Source organism: Camellia sinensis, chromosome 4, assembly GCF_055761805.1.
Source record: "Camellia sinensis isolate YWXY chromosome 4, ASM5576180v1, whole genome shotgun sequence".
NCBI lineage: Eukaryota > Viridiplantae > Streptophyta > Magnoliopsida > Ericales > Theaceae > Camellia > Camellia sinensis.
Window position 1 is genome coordinate 29,602,456 of NC_138964.1, and position 24,402 is coordinate 29,626,857.

The window sequence follows — 24,402 nt, forward strand, 5'->3', positions numbered from 1 at the left end:
TACATTTTACAACAACTATGAAATGGAAGCCAACCAGATAATAAGTGCCCTACACACTACAAGAAAAAACACTTTCCGTGACCAAAATATATTGGTCACGAGTTGGTCGCTAAAGCCTCGTCACAGATAGTTTTCTGCGACCAAAAAAGCCTTTGGTCGCTAAAAGTGACCATTCGCGACCAACTTTTTTGGTCGCGGAAAGTCCAATTCATATTAGCCAAAAGTAAACTTTTAACGACCAAAGATAAGTTGGTCGCCAAAAGTTAGCGCCTTGACCCAAAAAAAATAATTATTTTGTGCTACCTGAGACTTGAACTCCTGAACAAGGAGTCACCATGCACCCAATCCACTCTACCAATAACATGCTTCTTGTTCATATTTGGCAAAAAATATATATAACCCCTAAAAATTGGGTTATATATTATTTTATAAAACTTTTAATGTCTAAACAGAAAAATATCATGTAATTACAGTAGTATCATTTTCTAAAAAATTTGTCCCGCCATAACTTTCCGCGACCAACTTTTTTTTTTTGGTCGCCAAAGAGTAATCTTCTGCGACCAAAAAAGCCTTTGGTCACCAATAGTATACTTTCCGCGACCAAGTTTTTTTTTTTGTCGCCAAAAGGTGATCTTCTGTAACCAAAAAAGCCTTTGGTCGCCAATAGTATACTTTCCACGACCAACTTTTTTTTTGGTCGCCAAAGGGTAATCCTTCGCGACCAAAAAAACCTTTGGTCGCCAATAGTATACTTTCCGCGGCCAACTTTTTTTTTTGGTCGCCAAAGGGTATACTTTCCGTGACCAACTTTTTTTTTGATAGCCAAAAGGTGATCTTCCGCGACCAAAAAAGCCTTTAGTCGCCAATAGGTATACTTTTCGCTACCAACTTTTTTTTTGGTTGCCAAAAGGTGATTTTCCGCGACCAAAAAATTGTGGTCGCCAAAAGTTAAATTTTAGTCCCAGAAAGTGGACTATTTGCGACCAAAAAAAATAGGTGGTCGCCTAAAGTGTTTTTTCTTGTAGTGACAGGCTTACAAATTTATCCAAGAACATTCTTGGTTACACAAAATGGAGTTTTCAACTCAACGCAAATATGGCCCTGGGCTTACATTCAAAGAATAACAATAAAACAAAAATGAAGCCTCAGCTCTGAGTCCTCCCAAGTCAATGCCTTGACGGAGGCATAGCACCTGTACCTGAAATGGTTTCCCTTATAGGGTGAGCCACAACCCAATAGAGATATACTACACAACATATGAACCGTGACAAGACTAAAAAGGAATATGCTCATATCATGCTCATGATAAAACAATTTATCTCTCTTTTTATAAAGCATGCAATTCTGAGATGCAAGAACAGATATAAAACCATTTCCATTTTCAACTATATTTGTTATATGAATACAGGCTCTGTGAATCTCTAGGTGAGTGTCTGCAAGTAGGCCTAAATGCATTATCACTGTCATTTTTACCAGTAAACTAGAAAGCTCGACACCTAACCGCGCAATTCTACACCTCCTATCCAGATTCACCAAGTATTCATCTTTTCGCAAACAGATACATTTCCAAATTCTCAAAAATAGATACATTTCCAATGAAATGAATGTAATGTAATGTCCAATGCAACAAATGAAGAATGTGGTTCAATTTACCTAAGTCTCATGCATTTCTACAGCCATCATGGCTATCCACTACCGATAGCCCAAAAGAGATATTTCTAAATAGATATTTAAACAATTAAATTATAAAAATTCCGATAAATACAATCTATTCCACATCTCATCAAATATGAACAACTACACTAGTTTTCATATCACAATCATGTCTGGTAACCTCTCAAGGTCCATTTCTAACCGTGTCGGTTTTGTTCCAACGGATACATTAAGCAAAATAATACCGTTAATGCCCAAGAAAACATCATTTTCTTTCTGAACTCATTCTCCAATCATTATTCAACTATGACATCCTATTTTGACCAGAAGCCCCAAAAGTTAAACATAATTCCTTTGTTTTATTTAAAAATGCTCTTTTGACCGCAAACCGGTAAAAATTTCAAAACTAATTGAATCGAAGTCCGTTTTTGTTCAAATTTAAAACATAACTCTTTCATAACCTTACAAACATATTCTAAGTTTACACTTTTGCAATTTGGGCATCAACTTTTTTTTTTCTCAAAATTTCTCTTTTAAACAAATAAATCACAAATTTTTCAAAAATTCTATTTAACTTATATACAACTCTAAACTCCATATAATCAAGTAAAAGTGCATAAAGAAGTGTAGGAAAAATCCCTACCTCAAGCTAGAAGAGGAAACAAGCAAAACCCCAATTTTTAACTTTGTTGGATTTCGATGTCCACCTGTCAAAACGTTGCTCTCACCAAGCTCTTCACTTCAATCTTAAGAACCATGGTCTAAAACCTAATAGATTTTGGTAGATCATATATTTTGTGTGATGAATGTTTAAAGAAAAAAAGAAAAGAAAAGAGAGATTTAGCCAAGAGCACACAGGCAGAAGAAGAAATGAAAAGAAAGAAGAAGAAAAGAGAAAAAGAAATGAGTGAAAGGAGTGGAGGGGCAGCCCCCACGTGGGTTGCCTCTCATTACATTAATATATATATATATATATATATATATCAATTCAAGTATATTTTCACACCATCATAATATTTTGTAACATAAATGATAAAATGATACAATATTTTCTAACCACAAAATATATTTCCTTTAATGGTACACACAATAAAATCAACTATCAAATATTTATTATAATCATATATAATAAATAATAACAACTCCCATGGTGGTTATTACCAATCACATTTTAAAAGGACAAAACAGTTAAACGTGAGTCATTAAACAAACTCAATTTAAATTAAATTTAAGTCATGGGTCTCACCCATAAGTCAAATATGGTACAATTATATACCAAAATAGACCCAACAAATTTATCTCAAATCATGGTCCGAACAGCCAAAACTCAATTTTAAATTCTGCTATAAATTAAACTGAACACCAATCAGTCCGTGAAGTTTCATAAAATAAATACTCATAAAATGCTGAAAGTTTTAACCAACATGCTAGACTCATATGGGAACAACATATAAAAATTTCATAATTTTCTGAGATCGGGAACTATTTTTAAAAAATACAAAATCGAACTCTTTTCGCACAGAATTTATACGGCAATAAAATTAAAACATTTGCTCAATTAAATTATGTGCTGGCAATTTAAAAAAAAAAAAAATTGGTCATTACAACCTACCCTCCTTAAAGAAATTTTGTCTTCGAAATTAAACTCAAGTAATGTAATACATTCTACAGTCACCCATAAGCTCACTCAGGTACATATTAATGCCATCAACAAAATTTTGGCAAAATGACTCCCTAGATTACCAAGGCACCATACCTTCTTGGGGATAACTCAACTTCAACGAACTGTCTCCATCGCGTAATGCACAATGCATCCCAAGGCCAAAATAACTATCACTACTCCGAGACCTTAATAAAACGAAATAATAACTCTTCAAAAGCACTAACCACCAACTCTTATGAAACATAATGCAATTATGCCAAACACACTAATCGAAAATTCTCAGCCACGACTTCAATTGCCCAACCAAGCAATTTCTGTATTATTTTTACCTATCCACTCAATTTCTTTCACTTGATGAACCAACTAGCAGTTTACACAAACTTGTCTACATCCACCTACACAATTTCACTCCAACATAGAATTTACCCAAACGCTCACTCAATGCACTTTGAGTCCACATGGAAATCATCAAGAGTAGGTACAAATTCTAACCATACCAAGGTACTCCCAATAAAAGTTAATTCAGAACCACTGTCATTCTTTAAAACCCAAGCCATAACACTAACTCCAAAGTTACAACACGATTCTACATCACACTAATATTACAATAACCCACAAGATCAAACCCAAATTAAACAACTTTTACTATACTAACTCACTTAGGGACAAGTATTAATATTGCTATTGAGGCCAGTTAACAAAATAGTCTACCTCTCACCTTAGAAGTATACAAAACCAATCACAATAAGACACATATAACGATTAACACTGAAATAGTTCTAAAATTTCCAAATCGTTAATAAATTGATTAACCTCAAATTGCAATAAAATCTCTCCAAATGAAATTCAATGTACATCCCTCGCCAAAAGAAATAATTCTATACTTCTGATTCAGAACTCTAACTAAAATATCTTCAGTATTTCAATCCAATCACTACGAAATCTGATCCACACTTGAAAAATAAACAATTTAACTCGAGAAGTAATCCACCACAGCTTACTAAAGTACAAAGAAAATAAAATTGAATCCTCATAACTGCTCATGTCACAAATAACAACACCAATTACCAATTCAAGACAAAAGATTACACCAACAATTATTTAGTCTTGTGGTTACTTTAAAATCTCATCCAATACCTCTAATCAAATTCACCCTTGCACAACTCTAACAAGGTACTACTACTTGCTACAATGCCACATGTTCACTTTAGGGATTTTCTAAGCCAACAATAGTCATTCCATAACAATTTTACAAGACTAACCAAAATAGCAAAAGTACTTCATACCAATTTATTCTCCAACAAGGGGTCCGCCAAATAACTTCTTATAAAATAATACCATCACAAAACACCATGGAATAAAATTAAAATAAGGAATTGCTCTCCATTAGGCAAAACTAAATATCTTTTAACTTAGGAAAACCACTTACCACTCAAGGTCAAATACACCCAAATTAAACCCAATGATAATATTAGATCAACATACCAATAGCACAAATTCTCTCCACACTTATAGCAAAACAAAGGATCAATATAAGGGGTTCACAACTTGTAACGCCCCCAAAATAATAACATTAAACCCATCAAATAAGACATACATTGATAAGTAAAAGTTCCACATTCTTCCATTTATCAGAATTCTGTTGCATAAGTATTACATGTTAACAACAAAAGCAAATGCCCTATGGGCTTACAGCTTTCCAAGTTAACACTTGGTTACAACAAAAGAGTACTAACTCGTTTACACATTAAGCCCTTGGCTTGAATTTACATGTAATACATCAAAAAGTAATACGACAAAAGTATGTCCCCCTCTAGCCTCCCAAGCTATGTCCTTGGAGGTGGCATGCTACCTGTACCTGAAAATGATATTCCCATATAGGGTGAGCCACAGCCCAATAGAAATACACTAAACCAACCATGAACAAAGACTAAAAGATTAGCAATTGATAGATGGCCAACACTGATACATTCACATAAATCACATATTTATGTCATACGACTTATGAGTCCAAGTTACTTTTCATTTTCCCTTTTTCAACAGATAGACATATAAGCTCCACCCACATTCTCAACAGATATGTATAAAAACTATATCCCACATTCACAGATAAGCATATAAGCTATATCCACATTTCACAAAGATAAGCATATAAGCTCTATCTTCACTTCTCTAGACAAGCATATGAGCTGTATCTACGGAGTTCATCCCCTATCTTCTCCGAACACTATCCGGTTTAGAGGTGCATCCCCTATCTTCCCCTAAACCGCGGAGTACATCCCCCATCTCCTCCTCTACACATAACGTATACAAACACATTGGTTCTATATACAATCACTCAATACATACAGTTAATGTATTCTATCAACCGTCAAATTCCATGACACATTCCATTGATTAGTTTCCGTTTGCCTAATCATCATGCATTGTCTACAACAATCACGACTATCCTCCACCGATAGCCCAAAGCAATTATCTCTAAACAGAAAATAAATGCACAATGGATATTCAATCAACATTTCATTTCTTCATTTCTCACAATTAATTATCCCAATTAATCAAACAATGTAATTAGGTCGTTATCCATAATTACCATTTCAACCCTTAGGTCCCATTTTCATCACTGATTCAACATTTATTCCATTTCTCTATGCCAAACATGCATCTAGGTTTATTATGAATAAAACCCCAACTTTTGTAAAATTGCACAAAAGCCCCAAACTTTCACCAAATTACTAAACCAACCCCAACATCTCAAAATACTAAAATTTAAAGACAAAATCCATAGAGAGGAGTAGGATATCCCTACCTCGAAGTTTGAGCCAAAAAGGAGATGAAGACTCGAAGATCAACGTGCTCCAAATCCAAACTTTTTCAGATTAAAACAAAGCTCTCAACGCCCTCTATCTTTTTAACAAAGGCCCTAGGCTAGATTCACACTCTAGGGAGATCAATTCTTAGAGAGAGTGTAAGTTTAGAGAGAGAGAGTCTCGGATCTAGGTTTTGATCAAAAGGAAAGTGAAAAAGTGATGTTCAAAAACGCTACTGTCCGCTGATATAAAACACGCTTGCTCGAGCGAAGCCTTTGTCGCTCAAGCGACCAGACACAGAAAACTCTCGCTCAAGCCAAAAACTCAGAAGTGCGCTCGAGCCAAGGAATGCTCGCTCGAGCCAACAACTCAAACCCTCAGGTCTGCAACCAGAAGCACGCTCGAGCGACAGACCTCTCGCTCGAGCGAAGAACAAACCAGACCGCTCGAGCCAAGAAATACTCGCTCGAGCCAAGAAATGCAACTCTCAGGTCCAGAACCAGACGCAATCACTCGCTCGAGCGAAGCCACTCTGGCTCGATCCACCAGACACAAACTCAACTCTCGCTCGAGCGACCAACTCCTCGCTCGAGCGAAAGTCCAAAAATCTGTGCAGCAACACTAGGCTCCCAAACACAACCAACCTGTAACAAACCTGCCCAACACATCCTATAACTCAAATATGAAGTAAAAAGGATGCAAACAAGACAATAAACAACTACCAACATCCACGGACACATGTCCGGATCACTGTTCCACAAGGGTAAACCCGGGATCGCTATAACCTCCCCCCCTTAAAGAATTTCGTCCCCGAAATTAAGCACAAATTTTTCAAAAACAAGTTTTTCTTCATTTTAAACAATGTTACATTTTAACATTCAACAATTCGACCCATTACCGGTCACCCCATCCCTTTAACAAGGGGCATTTCACAATATGTAAACAACATATGTACTTTCAACATGCATCAACATTATGCATTATCTTTCCAATTTCAACAACATATTCAACATATATAATGTTACATTCAACTTCCATATGAGGCAAGTTCCAAAACATACTTCCAATAAACCAAAACATTTTCAATGTTTCACAACTTAAGACATATATAAAAGCTCTTAAGTTCAACAATAGTTCAAAATTTAAATACAAGATTACATATCAACAAACAAGTCCGTATATTTTTCTCGGACTTCCAACTCACGTTCCCAAGTGGCTTCCTCCACTCCGTGATGTTTCCACAAGACTTTCACCAAAGGAATGGTCTTGCCACGCAGGACCTGATCCCGCCTATCCAAGACCCGAACCGGTCTCTCCTCATACGAGGCATCCTCATCTACATCTAAATCGGTCCAATCCAACACATGTGATGGATCTGGCTCATACTTCCGAAGCATACTCACATGAAACACGTCATGCACTCCGAACAACTGCGGCGGTAAAGCTAACCGATAAGCAACCTCGCCAATCCTCTCAAGGATCTCAAAAGGACCAATAAACCGAGGGGATAACTTCCCACTCTTCCCAAACCTCATCAAACCTCGCCTAGGTGATATCTTCAGAAAGACATGATCACCTACCTCAAACGCCAAAGGTGTCCTCCTACGGTCGGCATAACTCTTTTGTCGACTCTGGGCTGTAACAAGCCTCCTACGGATAAGCTCAACTTTCTCCGTCGTCTCCCTAACCAACTCCGGACCCAACAAAGGTGCATCACCCACCTCGGCCCAACACACTGGAGACCTACACGGTCGGCCATACAAGGCCTCAAACGGTGCCATACCGATGCTAGACTGAAACTGTTGTTATAGGCAAACTCTACCAATGGCAAGTGCCTCCCCCACGTCCCACTGAAGTCCAGGACACAAGCCCGAAGCATATCCTCGAGGATCTGAATAGTACGCTCGGACTGCCCGTCAGTCTGAGGATGATAGGCCGTACTAAAGGTCAACTTAGTGCCCAAGGCACTCTGCAAACTCTGCCACAACCTAGCAGTAAAACGAGGATCTCTATCTGAGACGATCGTCACTGGGACCCCGTGCAATCTCACTACGTCCCGAATATACAAGTCGGCAAGATGATCTACCGAATCTCTCACGCGCATCGGAATGAAGTGCGCTGACTTAGTCAACCGGTCTACAACCACCCAAATAGCATCACTACCCCGCTGAGTCCTCGGAAGACCCACAACGAAGTCCATAGTGACATGCTCCCACTTCCACTCGGCAATAGGCAAGGGTTGCAACAAACCCGCTGGCCTCTGATGCTCGGCCTTCACTTGCTGGCAAGTAAGGCACTTCGATATGAAAACAGCCACATCTCTCTTCATACCCCGCCACCAAAACTGGCGACCCAAATCTTGATACATCTTAGTACCTCCCGGATGCACCGCAAGGCGCGAATGGTGAAACTCTCGGAGTACCTCCTCTCGGCAAGACTCTGGCACAAACAAACGGTCTCGGTATCTCACACTCAGGTCGGGATACACCGTCAAACCCTTCTCAACTTTCCCACTGGAGATCTTCTCTCGGAGGGATTCTACCTCAAGGTCACCTCTCTGTGCCTTTAACACTCTAGTCACAAGTGTAGGCTGCGAAACAACAGAAGACAAAGCCGCAGCCTCAACAGATTCGCCCAGTAGCAAATCAAACTCGCCAAGTGCTCCCAACATCTCCCATTCCCGGATGGCTATACAAGCTACATCACTAATGGATTTCCTACTAAGGGCATCGGCCACAACATTGGCCTTTCCCGGATGATAATGCAACTCAAAATCATAATCCTCGATGAACTCCATCCATCTCCTCTGCCTCAGATTCAAGTCTCTCTGGGTAAACAGATACTTCAAACTCTTGTGGTCCGAGAATACCTCGAACCTCTCACCATAAAGGTAGTGCCTCCAAATTTTCAAGGCAAAGATCACAGCCGCTAACTCTAGGTCATGTGTGGGGTAATTCTTTTCATATATTTTTAACTGGCGTGAGCCATAAGCTACCACTTTCCCCTCTTGCATCAACACACAACCCAAACCCTCTCGTGAGGCATCACAATAAACCGCATAACCCAACCCTCTCTCCGGAATAATCAACACCGGAGCGGTGGTCAATCTAACTTTCAGCTCTTGGAACGACTTTTCACAAGTCTCACTCCACACAAACTTGACTCCCTTCCGAGTCAGTCTAGTCAACGGTGACGCTAACCTGGAGAAATCTCTCACAAACCGACGGTAATACCCAGCTAATGCCAGAAAACTGTGGATCTCAAACACACTCTTAGGCTGTGCCCAATCTTGCACTGCCTCAATCTTGGATGTATCAACAGACACCCCTTCTCCGGATACCACGTGGCCTAAGAATTTGACTTCCCTCAGCCAGAACTCACACTTCCCAAACTTGGCATACAGCCTATGGGCTCTAAGTAACTCAAGCACCACTCTCAAGTGTGCCTCGTGCTCCTCCTCAGAAGGCGAATAGATAAGGATGTCGTCCACAAAAACGACTACAAATCGATCCAAGAATTCCCGGAAGATCCGGTTCATCAAGTCCATAAAGACTGTCGGTGCATTGGTAAGCCCGAATGGCATCACCAGAAACTCGTAATGGCCATACCGCGTACGGAATGCCGTCTTAGGAACATCCTCCTCCCTGACCCTCAACTGGTGGTAACCCGATCTCAAGTCTATCTTAGAGAAACAACGGGAACCCTTCAACTGGTCAAACATGTCATCTATACGAGGCATAGGGTACTTATTCTTAACCGTAGCCCGATTCAACTTCCGGTAGTCAATACACAATCTCAAGGCACCATCTTTCTTTTTAACAAAGAGGGTCGGTGCTCCCCACGGCGAAACACTAGGTCGAACAAAGCCCTTATCTAGCAATTCCTGGAGCTGAACTTTCAACTCAACCAACTCTGCTGGAGCAAAACGGTAAGGTGCCATAGAAATCGGCGCCGTGCCGGGCACTAAATCAATAGAGAACTCTATCTCTCGGTGAGGTGGCAAACTAACAAGATCAACGGGAAAGACATCCGAATACTCACAAACCACCCTCGGCAACACAATCTGAGTCTCATCACACTCACTACTCTCAAAGCTAGCAAGTGGACCACTAAGCTCACTTCGCCCTCGCGAATCATACCCCGGTGGCAAAACACTACCAACCCGGTCTCCCAAGAAATGGAACCACTCCCCGCTCAAGGTACATAACGTGACCCTCTGGCGGTAGCAATCGATAACAGCCCGGTATGACGATAGCCAGTCCATACCCAAAATAACATCAAAACCCTTCATGGGCATGACAACAAACGGAAAAGGAAGCCTATAGTCGGCGACCTCTATATCACATCCTCTAACACCCTGTTTCAGGATCAACTCACCACCCAAAGGCAATACCACACAAATAGGAGATGCTAACTGTGCTAACTCCAATTCCAAAACAGATACAAATGCAGCAGATACAAAAGAATGAGATGCACCCGTGTTTATCAACACATTAGCAACCGAGTTGCAAAACAGAAAAGTACCTCGCACTACCGATGGAGCTGGTACTAAATCCTGCGCGGTAACAGCATACACGCGCCCCGTAGGCCCCTGGTCTACCTGCTCACCTCTCGGAGCAAAAGACTACTGCACAGACTGGGATGACGAAGCTCCCGGATTGGCCCTCGAGGCCTGCACAGACTGAGCTGGCTGAAAACCCTGCGTCTGCCTAGAACCAGACGCTCCCGAAGTGGCACTCAACTGCGGGCAAAACCTCTTCAGGTGCCCAGGCTGTCCACACTGATAACAAGACAAAGGCTGCCCCCTGCCCAAACTCTGACTCTGTGGTCTAGCTGAAGAAGAAGCAGCTCTCTGACCCCCACCCTTCTGCGGGCAAACAGAAACCTTGTGACCCAGCTGGCCACACTTGTAACAAGCAAACTCCCCCTGATTGCCTCTCCCCGAGCCTGCACTCGGCACTGGAAAGGTCGATCTAGAAACTGCTCCCTGAGACTGCTGAGGGTTATAACCCTTCTGTCTCCTGCCATCACTCTGACCATCTTGGCTCCTCTTGGAGCCCCTCTGTTCTTCCTCCTCTTCCTGCATCATAATTTCCATATGAGCAGCTGCATCTACCAGGTCTCTATACTCTCGAATGTAAGACCCACCAACTCTCAACTTGAGGCCCCGCCTCAACTTCCGCTCAAACTCATAGCAACGGCGTTCCTCAGACGCCACCAGTTCCGGTGCAAACCTGGACAAACTGGTAAAAGTAGCCTCAAACTCGGCCACTGACAAGCCCTGCGGTTTAAGCCGGCTGAACTGATCCCTCAACTTCTCCCTAGCTGCTACAGACAAAAACCTCTCCTGAAAAGCATTCACAAACGCCTCCCAAGTACCACCAACATGAGCCTTCTCATACTTCCACTATTGACCCGCATCTCCCTTCAGTTGGAAGGATGCCAAGGTCATTTTCAGTGCTCCGTCCTCGATGCCAAGCATCTCGAACGTCTTACTCATTTGCTCTAGCCACTCATCAGCCTTCAGTGGCTCCTTCGGATCCCCGATAAACTCATCCGGATTAGACCGGAAAAACTCCCTCTTCAAGAAAGAAGGCCCTGCCTCAGCTGCCTGATTCCCAGCTCTAAGAATACCCAAAGCTCTTGCTATCTCTCTGGCCAAGGCACCCATGGCCTGCTGACCCACTGGCTCAGCCACATTGGCCTGGCCAACTCCCTCCTGCACTGCCAGAACCTCCTCCGGTAACGGTACCTCCTGCCTCGCAGGTCTACAATGCCTAGCACCTCTTCCTCGTCCTGACATCCTAATAAAGGTAACACAGAACATTAGCACATTCATAAATGTGCCGAAACTAAACACCCACGTCCTAATGCATGGACAACTGTAATTCACTCCACGTAAGCACATAAACACATAAGCACTTACGAATTTCATTTCCGGATAATGATAGTCCCGAGGCGTTACTAGAGTTCCGGTTAGAAATAGCATTGATCAAGTGCTATTCCAACAAGACTACCAGAAACCCAAGGATCCAATCCACATCCTAGAAATTAAATCCCATACCCACATAGTCACATAAGCATGTTATCAATTAAGCACATAGCATATGATACTACATCTAAGTCTCTATCAAGCGAGACAAACCCATTGTGATACTAATCACTTCCCACGTACCCAAAGTATTCGAACCCGGTACGCTCTGATACCAAGTTGTAACGCCCCCAAAATAATAACATTAAACCCATCAAATAAGACATACATTGATAAGTAAAAGTTCCACATTCTTCCATTTATCAGAATTCTGTTACATAAGTATTACATGTTAACAACAAAAGCAAATGCCCTATGGGCTTACAGCTTTCCAAGTTAACACTTGGTTACAACAAAAGAGTACTAACTCGTTTACACATTAAGCCCTTGGCTTGAATTTACATGTAATACATCAAAAAGTAATACGACAAAAGTATGTCCGCCCTCTAGCCTCCCAAGCTATGTCCTTGGAGGTGGCATGCTACCTGTACCTGAAAATGATATTCTCATATAGGGTGAGCCACAGCCCAGTAGAAATACACTAAACCAACCATGAACAAAGACTAAAAGATTAGCAATTGATAGATGGCCAACACTGATACATTCACATAAATCACATATTTATGTCATACGACTTATGAGTCCAAGTTACTTTTCATTTTCCCTTTTTCAACAGATAGACATATAAGCTCCACCCACATTCTCAACAGATATGTATAAAAACTATATCCCACATTCACAGATAAGCATATAAGTTATATCCACATTTCACAAAGATAAGCATATAAGCTCTATCTTCACTTCTCTAGACAAGCATATGAGCTGTATCTACGGAGTTCATCCCCTATCTTCTCCCAACACTATCTGGTTTAGAGGTACATCCCCTATCTTCCCCTAAACCGCGGAGTACATCCCCCATCTCCTCCTCTACACATAACGTATACAAACACATTGGTTCTATATACAATCACTCAATACATACAGTTAATGTATTCTATCAACCGTCAAATTCCATGACACATTCCATTGATTAGTTTCCGTTTGCCTAATCATCATGCATTGTCTACAACAATCACGACTATCCTCCACCGATAGCCCAAAGCAGTTATCTCTAAACAGAAAATAAATGCACAATGGATATTCAATCAACATTTCATTTCTTCATTTCTCACAATTAATTATCCCAATTAATCAAACAATGTAATTAGGTCGTTATCCATAATTACCATTTCAACCCTTAGGTCCCATTTTCATCACTGATTCAACATTTATTCCATTTCTCTATGCCAAACATGCATCTAGGTTTATTATGAATAAAACCCCAACTTTTGTAAAATTGCACAAAAGCCCCAAACTTTCACCAAATTACTAAACCAACCCCAACATCTCAAAATACTAAAATTTAAAGACAAAATCCATAGAGAGGAGTAGGATATCCCTACCTCGAAGTTTGAGCCAAAAAGGAGATGAAGACTCGAAGATCAACGTGCTCCAAATCCAAACTTTTTCAGATTAAAACAAAGCTCTCAACGCCCTCTATCTTTTTAACAAAGGCCCTAGGCTAGATTCACACTCTAGGGAGATCAATTCTTAGAGAGAGTGTAAGTTTAGAGAGAGAGAGTCTCGGATCTAGGTTTTGATCAAAAGGAAAGTGAAAAAGTGATGTTCAAAAACGCTACTGTCCGCTGATATAAAACACGCTCGCTCGAGCGAAGCCTTTGTCGCTCGAGCGACCAGACACAGAAAACTCTCGCTCGAGCCAAGAAGTTCTCGCTCGAGCCAAAAACTCAGAAGTGCGCTCGAGCCAAGGAATGCTCGCTCGAGCCAACAACTCAAACCCTCAGGTCTGCAACCAGAAGCACGCTCGAGCGACAGACCTCTCGCTCGAGCGAAGAACAAACCAGACCGCTCGAGCCAAGAAATACTCGCTCGAGCCAAGAAATGCAGCTCTCAGGTCCAGAACCAGACGCAATCGCTCGCTCGAGCGAAGCCACTCTGGCTCGATCCACCAGACACAAACTCAACTCTCGCTCGAGCGACCAACTCCTCGCTCGAGCGAAGGTCCAAAAATCTGGGCAGCAACACTAGGCTCCCAAACACAACCAACCTGTAACAAACCTGCCCAACACATCCTATAACTCAAATATGAAGTAAAAAGGATGCAAACAAGATAATAAACAACTACCAACATCCACGGACACATGTCCGGATCACTGTTCCACAAGGGTAAACCCGGGATCGCTATACAACTCTTACATCGAGAATACAAAACAATTTTATAGCTAAAGGACAAGGGATTCAAAATAACCTCCATTTCAATTGCATGAAAATCATCGTCACTACACACGCTAAACTTAACCCAAATTGCTCATGTATACTTCTCATATTCACAATTTCTAATCCATAAGTACGATTAACTATAAAAATTAACATCAATCACTCGAGATGGATCAAGCACTAATTTTCATGAGAATACTCAAATCATAGTCACATCAACTATCTGAAGGCACCTGACCATAATTTTCATAGAATCACAACATCCTCACATGATCATTTCAAAAATTTCTTTAAAGACATTGGTTTGCTAACACAACTCCTGAGACATCAATTACATCATAACCCTAAACACTTATTGCACTTGGGTACATCAACAATCAACTCTAAGACAATTAGCTCCATCAAACTCAAAAGCATACACCACTTGGCTACATATCCCAAAATGTCATCTCACAAATCACTATATATATTTTACTACTAAAAATTCAATCAAAAAGCGTAACCCCAATCAAATTTAAACTCATTCCAATCTATCTCAAAATTATTTATCTCATTTGCCCTTTAGGATTTGCAACATGATTATGACTAAAACAAACTCTCTAAGAAACACATCTCGTACTACACTATAATTTCTATCATGCTAACACCACGTTTATTCCCAAACACATACAAAATAATTGGCCCAAGGCCCATCACTAACCTCACAAGTAGTCAATTTAGCAAGTGAAACAACCCAACCATAAATAACTTCGTCTATCCCAAGAAAATTTAGAACTAGTTTTACATGTTCCGATGTCAACAATCCAAAGCATATTATCTTAGATTACTTTAATCATCATTGAAGTCACAACCAAACCATACTATTACAATAAGGTTAATCTCTAACTCATTCTATTTCTAATATATATTTTTTTTTCATCCAGTCCACTTCTACAAACTTGATATAAAATTGAAAAATAATTAACTCCTTATAACAACAAACCAGTCGCTACACAACACAAACTCTATTTTAAAGTCACATTTACACCCACAATCATACAAATCGGTTAACTTATGCTTTACTACTAATTCCACAACATCTTGACCAATCATCCCGGCCATATTACTCTAGCTTACACCTTCTTCCTAGGGAAAAGGTATCCTATATGAGAACATCCCGGGCACCCCAAGTGCCTCTATTATGGCCTCTCCCACTTTATGACATCTTATATAAGAGACATAATTTAGCTCAGAAGTAGGTACTCCACACTAGTTCTAACACGCTGCATACGGATTAAACATAAACCTACACATGTATCTACATCACATAAGGCAAACCATATAAGCACATAGTCACGTAGAGCACGTACGAGTTACCCCTCCAAGAAATTGAGTCGTTCCACAAACATTCAAAAACTTCCAAACATAAATAGCATTGATCAAGTGTTTTTCTAAAAGGACCTCAAAGAATTTCATGGACGCAAATCACATCTTAGAAGTTTAACCCTATACCCAGATAGTTACATAAACATGTTATCACATAGCAAATAAGACATGCAACATTTCTGACTAGCGAAGTGAACCCATTGTGGTAAAAATCACTTCCCACGAGCCCCAAGTATTCAAACCCGGTAGCTCTGATACCAAGTTGTAAAGCCTTGAAAATTAGGCAGTGTATATCTATTTATGCTACAAAACCCACCTGATAGACAAATACATATGTATAGCTAACTATTCCGTACATCCATTTCCATTAAATCCCAAATGCCAAATACATGCTATTCACATCTCAATGCCCCAGTTCCAATCCCAGGCATACATTTTACAACAACTATGAAATGGAAGCCAACCAGATAATAAGTGCCCTACAGGCTTACAAATTTATCTAAGAACATTCTTGGTTACACAAAACGGAGTTTTCAACTCAATGTAAATACGGCCCTGGGCTTACATTCAACAAATAACCATAAAACAAAAATGAAGCCTCAGCTCCGAGTCCTCCCAAGTCAATGCCTTGGCGGAGGCATAGTACCTGTACCTGAAATGGTTTCCCCTATAGGGTGAGCCACAGCCCAGTAGAGATATACTACACAACATATGAATCGTGACAACACTAAAGAGGAGTGTGCTCATTCCATGCTCATGATAAAACAATTTATCTCTTTTTTTATAAAGCATGCAATTCTGAGATGCAACAACATATATAAAACCTTTTCCATTTTAAACCATATTCGTTACATGAATACAGGCTCTGTGAATCTCTAGGTGAGTGTCTGCAAGTAGGCCTAAATGCACTACCACTGTCATTTTTACCAGTAAACTGGAAAGCTCGACACCTAACCGCGCAGTTCTATACCTCCTACCCAGATTCACCAAGTATTCATCTTTTCGCAAATAGATACATTTCCAAATTCTCAAAAACAGATACATTTCCAATGAAATGAATGTAATGCAATGTCCAATGCAACAAATAAAGAATGTGGTTCAATTTACCTAAGTCTCATGCATTTCTACAACCATCATGGCTATCCTCCACCGATAACCCAAAACAGATATTTCTAAATAGATATTTAAACAATTAAATTCTTAAAATTCTGATAAATACAATCTATTCCACATCTCATCAAATATGAACAACTACACTACCTTTCATATCACAATCACGTCCGGTAAGCTCTCAAGGTCCATTTCTAACCGTGTCGGTTTTGTTCCAACGGCTACATTAAACAAAATAATACCGTTAATGCCCAAGAAAACATCATTTTCCTTCCAAACTCATTCTCCAAGTATTATTCAACTATGACATCCTATTTTGATCAGAAGCCCCAAAAGTTAAACATAATTCCTTTGTTTTCTTTAAAAATGCTCTTTTGGCCACAAACTAGTAAAAATTTCAAAACCAATCGAAGCGAAGTCCGTTTTGTTTCAAATTTAAAACATAACTCTTTCATAACCTTACAAACATATTCCAAGTTTACACTTTTGCAATTTAGGCATCAACTTTTTATTTTTCTCAAAATTTCTCTTTTAAGCAAATAAATCACAAATTTTTCAAAAATTTTAATTAAATTATATACAACTCTAAACTCCATATAATCAGGTAAAAGTGCATAAAGAAGTGTAGGAAAAATCCTTACCTCAAGCTAGAAGAGGAAACAAGCAAAACCCCAATTTTCAACTTTGTTGGATTTTAATCTCCACCGGTCAAAATGTTGCTCTCACCAAGCTCTTCACTTCGATCTTAAGAACTATGGCCTAAAACCTAATGGATTTTGGTGGATCATAGATTTTGTGTGATTAATGTTTAAAGGAAAAAAAAATTGAAAGAGAGATTTAGCGAAGAGCACACGAGCGGAAGAAGAAATGAAAAGAAAGAAGAAGAAAAGAGAAAAAGAAATGAGTGAAAGGAATGGAGGGGCAGCCCCCACGTGGGTTGCCTCTCATTACATTAATATCTATATATATACATATATCAATTCAAGTATATTTTCACACCATCATAATATTTTGTAACATAAATGATAAAATGATACAATATTTTCTCACCACAAAATATATTTCCTTTAATGGTGCACACAATAAAATCAACTATCAAATATTTATTATAATCATATATAATAAATAATAACAATTCCTAAGGTGGTTATTACTAATCACATTTTAAAATGACCAAACAGTTAAACGTGAGTCATTAAACAAACTCAATTTAAATTAAATCTAAGTCATGGGTCTCACCCATAAGTCAAATATGGTACAATTATATACCAAAATAGACCCAACAAATTTATCTCAAATCATGGTCTAAACAGCCAAAACTCAATTTTAAATTCTGCTATAAATTAAACTGAACACCAATCAGTCCGTGAATTTTCATAAAATAAATACTCATCATACAATTCTGAAGTTTTTATCCAACGCGCTAGACTCATATGGTAACAACATATAAAAATTTCATAATTTTCGGAGATCGGGAACTATTTTTAAAAAAAACAAAACCGAACTGTTTTCTCACCGAATTTATACAACAATCAAATTCGAAAATTTGCTCAATTAAATTATGAGCTGGCAATTTAAAAAAGAAATTTGGGTCATTTCTGTTGGGTATACCTTCTTATTGGAGTGGGACCCAATTGGTTTTGGAAAAAGAGTTTAATTTGGTTTAGTATTAGTTATAATATATTTTTATATATTATATCTAATTTGTGGAGATCCAATTCAATTTGGTAACAACTAGGGTTTTGATAAAACAAAACCAAGATTTAACAATATATAAATATTGTTTATATGTTTCCATGAGGCTGTGGCAGAAGGTTTTTTGGAAAATCAATTGGGTGGAATAGTGCTGCTGTTGCTATACTATAGTTAATCAATCAATTCGCGACTTTGGAATTACTTTGTGGAGCAGCAATCAATTTGGTGGTGTAAAGGAAAATTCCAAGGTTTTTTTTGATTGATTTGGGTTGTTATTTTTGAGTCTTCTTCAACTCTGGTTCTGAAGATTTTTGTTCATCTATTTGGTGAGGTCTTTCCTCTTGTTTCACTACTACAAAAACAGATAAAGATCACACTTTTTTTGTGTGATATTTGTTATTTAATCACACCTTTTAAGTTTTATTGAAGTGTGATCTTTGGGAGTGTGATTAAAAAGGGTCATTTTTAATCACACCTTTTAAGTGTGATTAAAAACATTTAGATCACACCTTTTAAGTGTGATTAATAACATTTAGATCACATCTTTTAAGTGTGATTAAAAACATTTAGATCACACCTTTTAAGTGTGATTAATAACATTAGATCACACCTTTTAAGTGTGATTAAAAACATTTAGATCACATCTTTTAAGTGTGATTAAAAACTAATAAAACCTGTGATAATAAACTTTAGATCACACCTTTTAAGTGTGATTAAAAACATTTAGATCACATTTTTTAAGTGTGATTAAAAACTAATAAAACCTGTGATAATAAACTTTAGATCACATCTATTAAGTGTGATTAAAAACATTTAGATCACATCTTTTAAGTGTGATTAAAAACTAATAAAACCTGTGATAATAACATTTAGATCACATCTTTTAAATGTGATTAATTACTAAAAAGATTCGACATATTTGAAGAATAATCAATATTATTTTTGTACGCTCATTTTAAGAATGTAATACACACTATATACTATACTTTTAATCATAACCACATATTCAATGGAATAGCGCCATATATTTCATAAATGAAAGTTAAATATGTTCAAAAGTATATACAAAGGAATTAAATAAAAAATTTTAAACTGTGCTTACATATATTAAAAAATAAAAAATAAAAAAACTTGAAAAATTAAGTCATTGAATTCTTTGACCATATTTTGCGTCTCTCCAAAAAATTTCTAACCTGAAAAATAAAAACACAAATTAATTCAACAACTCGGATGAAAAGCCACACCAAACTAAATTAAATAAATTAAATTAAATAAATGATTGACTTACAATGACAAAGAGATCCCAACAATGTCAAATATAGTTGGATTATTATAGGGCAGCCACATAAAATCGGGCAAATGAAGTCACTATCTAAACTTTCAAACAGATTAAAGAAGCATGAAGCTTAAATATACTTCATTTGACTTTGCATTTGCAATTCCCATGAAGGGCTGCTAAAAGGGTTAATTATGTAATGACGCCCCCAAAAACCACCAATCCATCAAATAATATAAACCTTTACTTATAGTAAATAAGTAAGAATTTCACATTATGGTAATGAATAATAATAAGCTGAGAAAAGATTTCAATCTGCATAACCCGCCAAAGATTTGATGATCAATTTACCCGCCCAGAAACGATTGGATAGCAATTACGAAATGATTAATGCCACAAAAAAAAGAAAATCTTAGAACCTAAAATCAATACCTCATAAACCAACAAAATCAAATGAAACCCAAATCATTAAAATCACAAATCAATACAATACTCATGAAATATGACTAATAAATATATCAGCTAAAGCTTCAAGACCCATCACCCAAAGACCTTCAAAAGATTCAACTGTGTGCCCGGAAAGCAAAAGCTAATGATATCATCAAAGTTCATTCACTAGCAAGTATAAACCACAAAAGAGAAAAAACAAAGAGAAATAAAATAATTTTAAAAAAAATCAAGAGGTATACTATTACCCTCAAAATAAGAACCCATAGCTGTTGTTGAATAACTAAACCACTTTCACCACCACATTACCACCAAAGCCCAAACTTTTCTATACCTGAAATAAACAAATTAGGTAAAAGGTGAATGAAAATATGTGTTTAAAAACAAAGAAAGCACATGAGAGAGAAATGTGATAAATTTTTTGTGAACTCAAGATTATGTGAAGTCCCAACATAGAAATGTGATAAATTTTTTGTTTGAGCACTCTATCTAAACACTATGTTCAGATTATCGGATATTTTGTTCAACATGCTTTTTGATTATTTTGTTTAAATTTTTTATTAGACATTGTGCTCGACTCAATTTATTAAGTCATTATGTTCAGTTGATAAATTAGGTCATTCTAACGGAGATAATCTGAGAGAACCTCACTGGTTTATTTAAATAATGCTGATCACACCTAAATATGGCACTATCCCACAAATCCACAATGCTTTGTTATCTCTTCATTGATCACTCACATTAATCAATTTAGAAAACATTACGTAGAAACAATATCTACAAAGAGAGTATTGTATTGAATAAGAAAAATATTTCAAACACCTAATTTATCACTCTTAAAAATTACCTCTAATGATATGTTTGACAAGCATCAAATTTTAAACATTCCATCATGTGGGATCTAACCTCAATATCATATCATTACAGGTAATAAACTATGAGGATGTCGCATTATTGATTAAATAATAAAGAGAGTTTTGTATTAAATAATAATGCTACATATCTACAAAAATTAAAAATGCATGAAGTATTGTCAACACAACATTCTCAATATATTAAAAAAAGAAAGTATATACTATTTTCCAATAATAAAATTAAGGAAAAAAAATGAAAAAAAAAAAAAAACTTTGCTTAGGGAGATGGTAACCATCCAAGTTGAGTTGAGTTGGGGATGCCTTTTAACAAAGAGAGGGAAACAAAACGACAAAAGACAGCTTGTCTCCACATGCACTATCCTTTGTTTAATCTTATTTAAGCACTATAACAAGTTTTCTTGTAAATTAAAAGTTTATGTACTCAGTAGCATCAAATACAAGCTCGGATAAATTTTTTTAAATTGCTTCATTTTAAATCGGATAAAATGTTTACATTTATTTGTTAGTGAATAACTCAAGTTTACAAAAAAAAAAAATCGGTCCAATATTGTTGGGTATTTTTTTCGGGGGAGAAAAAATGAGGTATCAACATGTATTATGCATTAAAAACTGGATATGGTTTTACCTATGTTTACATGAACGTCGTCATCAATTTTGAGATAGAAATCTGCATCCCACAAAGCAACAGCGGTAGCAAAATATATCTTTGTTTTCGCTGACAATTCATTGTAGCCCTCTACATGTTTCTGCCCAAAGAACATAAACAAAGTCAAGTGCGTGCCTAACAAACACGCTTTTATTTAGTCTTTAACATTCATGCTACTCAAAACAGTTATTGGCAATGGCAATAGAGGAAGCAAAGAAAAACGAACGCAACATCACCAGCCGCAAGAAGTCCTTGTGCTTTCTGTCCTCTGCTTCAATAGCTTTGTCAAGAATACCATCGGATGTTGAACTAGTGACGAAAAACAATTAATAAATTCATTTTCACTTGCAAAATTCCTAGTCCACAGCTCACTGATATGCAAAATGTTACTAGTGACAGAAAAACAATTAATAGATTCATTTTCATTTAGTGTAGAAACCAGCCAAATGTTACATTGTTTGAGTCATGGAATTCCATGTTATGTTAAACTTATTGTGGTTGGTGTTACTATTCTAGGAGACACGGTTCAGACTTCATCATTAAATTGATACAATTTATAAAAAAAAAAAAAAAAAAAAAAAAAAAAAAAAAAAAAACTCAATTTTTTCAATCACATAAGTTGTAGAGAATACATAAAACCACAACTAAAAACCACATACGTATGCAATTAGCTAATATCAGCTCTGAAAAGCATATACTAATTCATACCTGTGACCAATAACAAAGCTTATGACAATGCCCTTCTCTTCCTCTGGCTTCCTTCTTTTCTCACCTTCAATTTTTTTTATCAGAGAACCCATTACTCATTGATCATATACAATAACATCAATCATGAAATAAAAACAAAGCTGCAAGATCAGCTAATGCACCTTGGGGCATCCACGTCTCCCGCAGGGAATCTCTTCGCTTTTGGCTACTAAAAGCTGTATTAATTCCCATAACCATGAAATATTTTTTGTTAGACTTTGCAACCTTTTGGTTTATTGACTTCGGAGAGGCCCTCGGTAGAAATATATTCCTTGTTTTTACTGCTGCTGATTCATCTTGTCTTCTGCATTCCATAATCAGAAACAGGATGTGAATTCAGTTGACTCCATGCCATACATGAGGGCATCACTTGTAAATTGTATCCAACTCAAACAAGCATTGGGATTGCTTACCGTTTGGGATGATGAGCCTTTAAAACTTCATTGCTTACAAGCTTCTGATGAAAACCAAGGAAAACACAAAGTTTGAAGTATGAACACATCAGTATTATGAACTTGATAATTAAATGAAGCAACAAAACAGAAAATGAGTAAATAGTTGATGATGATAAGTCTAGAAGAGAGAATAATTTCCATCAGAAAATTTGTTTGCACACTGTATTTGGATAAATGCTACATTTTTTAATTTCTTGAAAAAAATATATAGAAGTTAGAGAAGTTGGAGGTTTAAATTGATTCAAGTGGAGGCTGCTTGAGATTATGAAAAAATAACTCTTTGTAGTGATTGAAGACTCATATACCCATGAACAATCTGAATGATCTTTCAGGCTAACCTGATCTACCTCATGAGCTCCAAGTTCAAGCTTTGCTTGAAAAACTTAAGAGTTGAGAAACAGGATTTATTTTCTGCTCGTAAATCTGACAAATATTTTGTGAAACTCCAAAATCAAGTAGATCTTGTAGTCACCATGGTTGATAATAGCTATTCCAAATGAGGAAAAGCCAAATAATGTATCGCCAAGTAAGCTTTTAGCAATTATATTCTAGTGGTCACTGAAACCAATCCTTTCTTAAGTTGTGTTTGGATCTTGGATTTGGCGAGGGATTTGTGTGAAGGGAAAAGAAAAGATCCAAACACAAACTGAAAGTTGGCTTCCAAATGCAGCTAAACGTTAGGTTTTGTTAAAATGGAAGATGCACTCACAAGTTTGGGATTATAAGCCTCAGAAACTAAGTGTCTTCTTTCAGCTTTGACAGCAGTTGTCCTTGCAATAACCATTGTTTCAGGCACCAGCCATATCCTGATACCAAGTGCTCCAAATCAATATGACATGCAAATATTGTTAATGCTTCATCTTTCATGCATAAAACTAGGTGTAGAAAAATTGTACAAGTTGCTAACAACTAAAATAAGATCCATATAAAATATCAAATATGTGGACTTTAGTCCCCACCACATCGGATGGGGTTCTGGAGGGGTAGATTGGGTACAAGCCTTATAAGGGTCACTGGTCCAGTGGTTATTGATCCCTCAATCTTGAGTTTGTAGGTTCAAACCTAGAGGGCAAATAAGAATGTCCTGTTTGTTTAAGAAATGTTTGATCCCTCAATCTTGACTTCACATAATCTTGAGTTCATTGTTTAAAAACAAAACAATTGCAAAATATAAGAATGTCCTGTTTATTTAAATGAAATGAAATCAGATGAAATCGTCAAAATATATTCAGATAGACAGAACAATTGCAAAATATAAGAATGTCCTGATAAGAAATTAGACCGCACCAGGAACACCGGCGAATCGGAGAGCCTCTTCAATCATGTGAATCTGAGCGGACCGATGTTCTTGA

The 24,402-nt window shown here is 37.5% G+C and overlaps 1 protein-coding gene across 2 annotated transcripts; it reads right to left on the bottom strand.

The window, feature by feature from the left end:
• Window positions 1-21,773: 21,773 nt before the first annotated feature.
• LOC145823286 (beta-1,3-galactosyltransferase 7-like) lies at window positions 21,774-22,893 on the bottom strand. 2 transcript variants are annotated; one of them, XM_082922861.1, is made up of 4 exons: window positions 22,718-22,893; window positions 22,557-22,620; window positions 22,085-22,157; window positions 21,774-21,948 (listed from the first exon to the last, which is right to left on the bottom strand). In XM_082922861.1, exons 1-4 carry the CDS (start codon window positions 22,791-22,793, stop codon window positions 21,805-21,807), a joined length of 357 nt encoding a protein of 118 aa, XP_082778987.1. In that variant the 5' UTR covers window positions 22,794-22,893; the 3' UTR covers window positions 21,774-21,804. The 2 variants fall into 2 exon arrangements, with proteins under 2 accessions (XP_082778987.1, XP_082778988.1); XM_082922862.1 differs by having other exon boundaries at window positions 21,894-22,157.
• Between the last annotated feature and the right edge of the window lie 1,509 nt (window positions 22,894-24,402).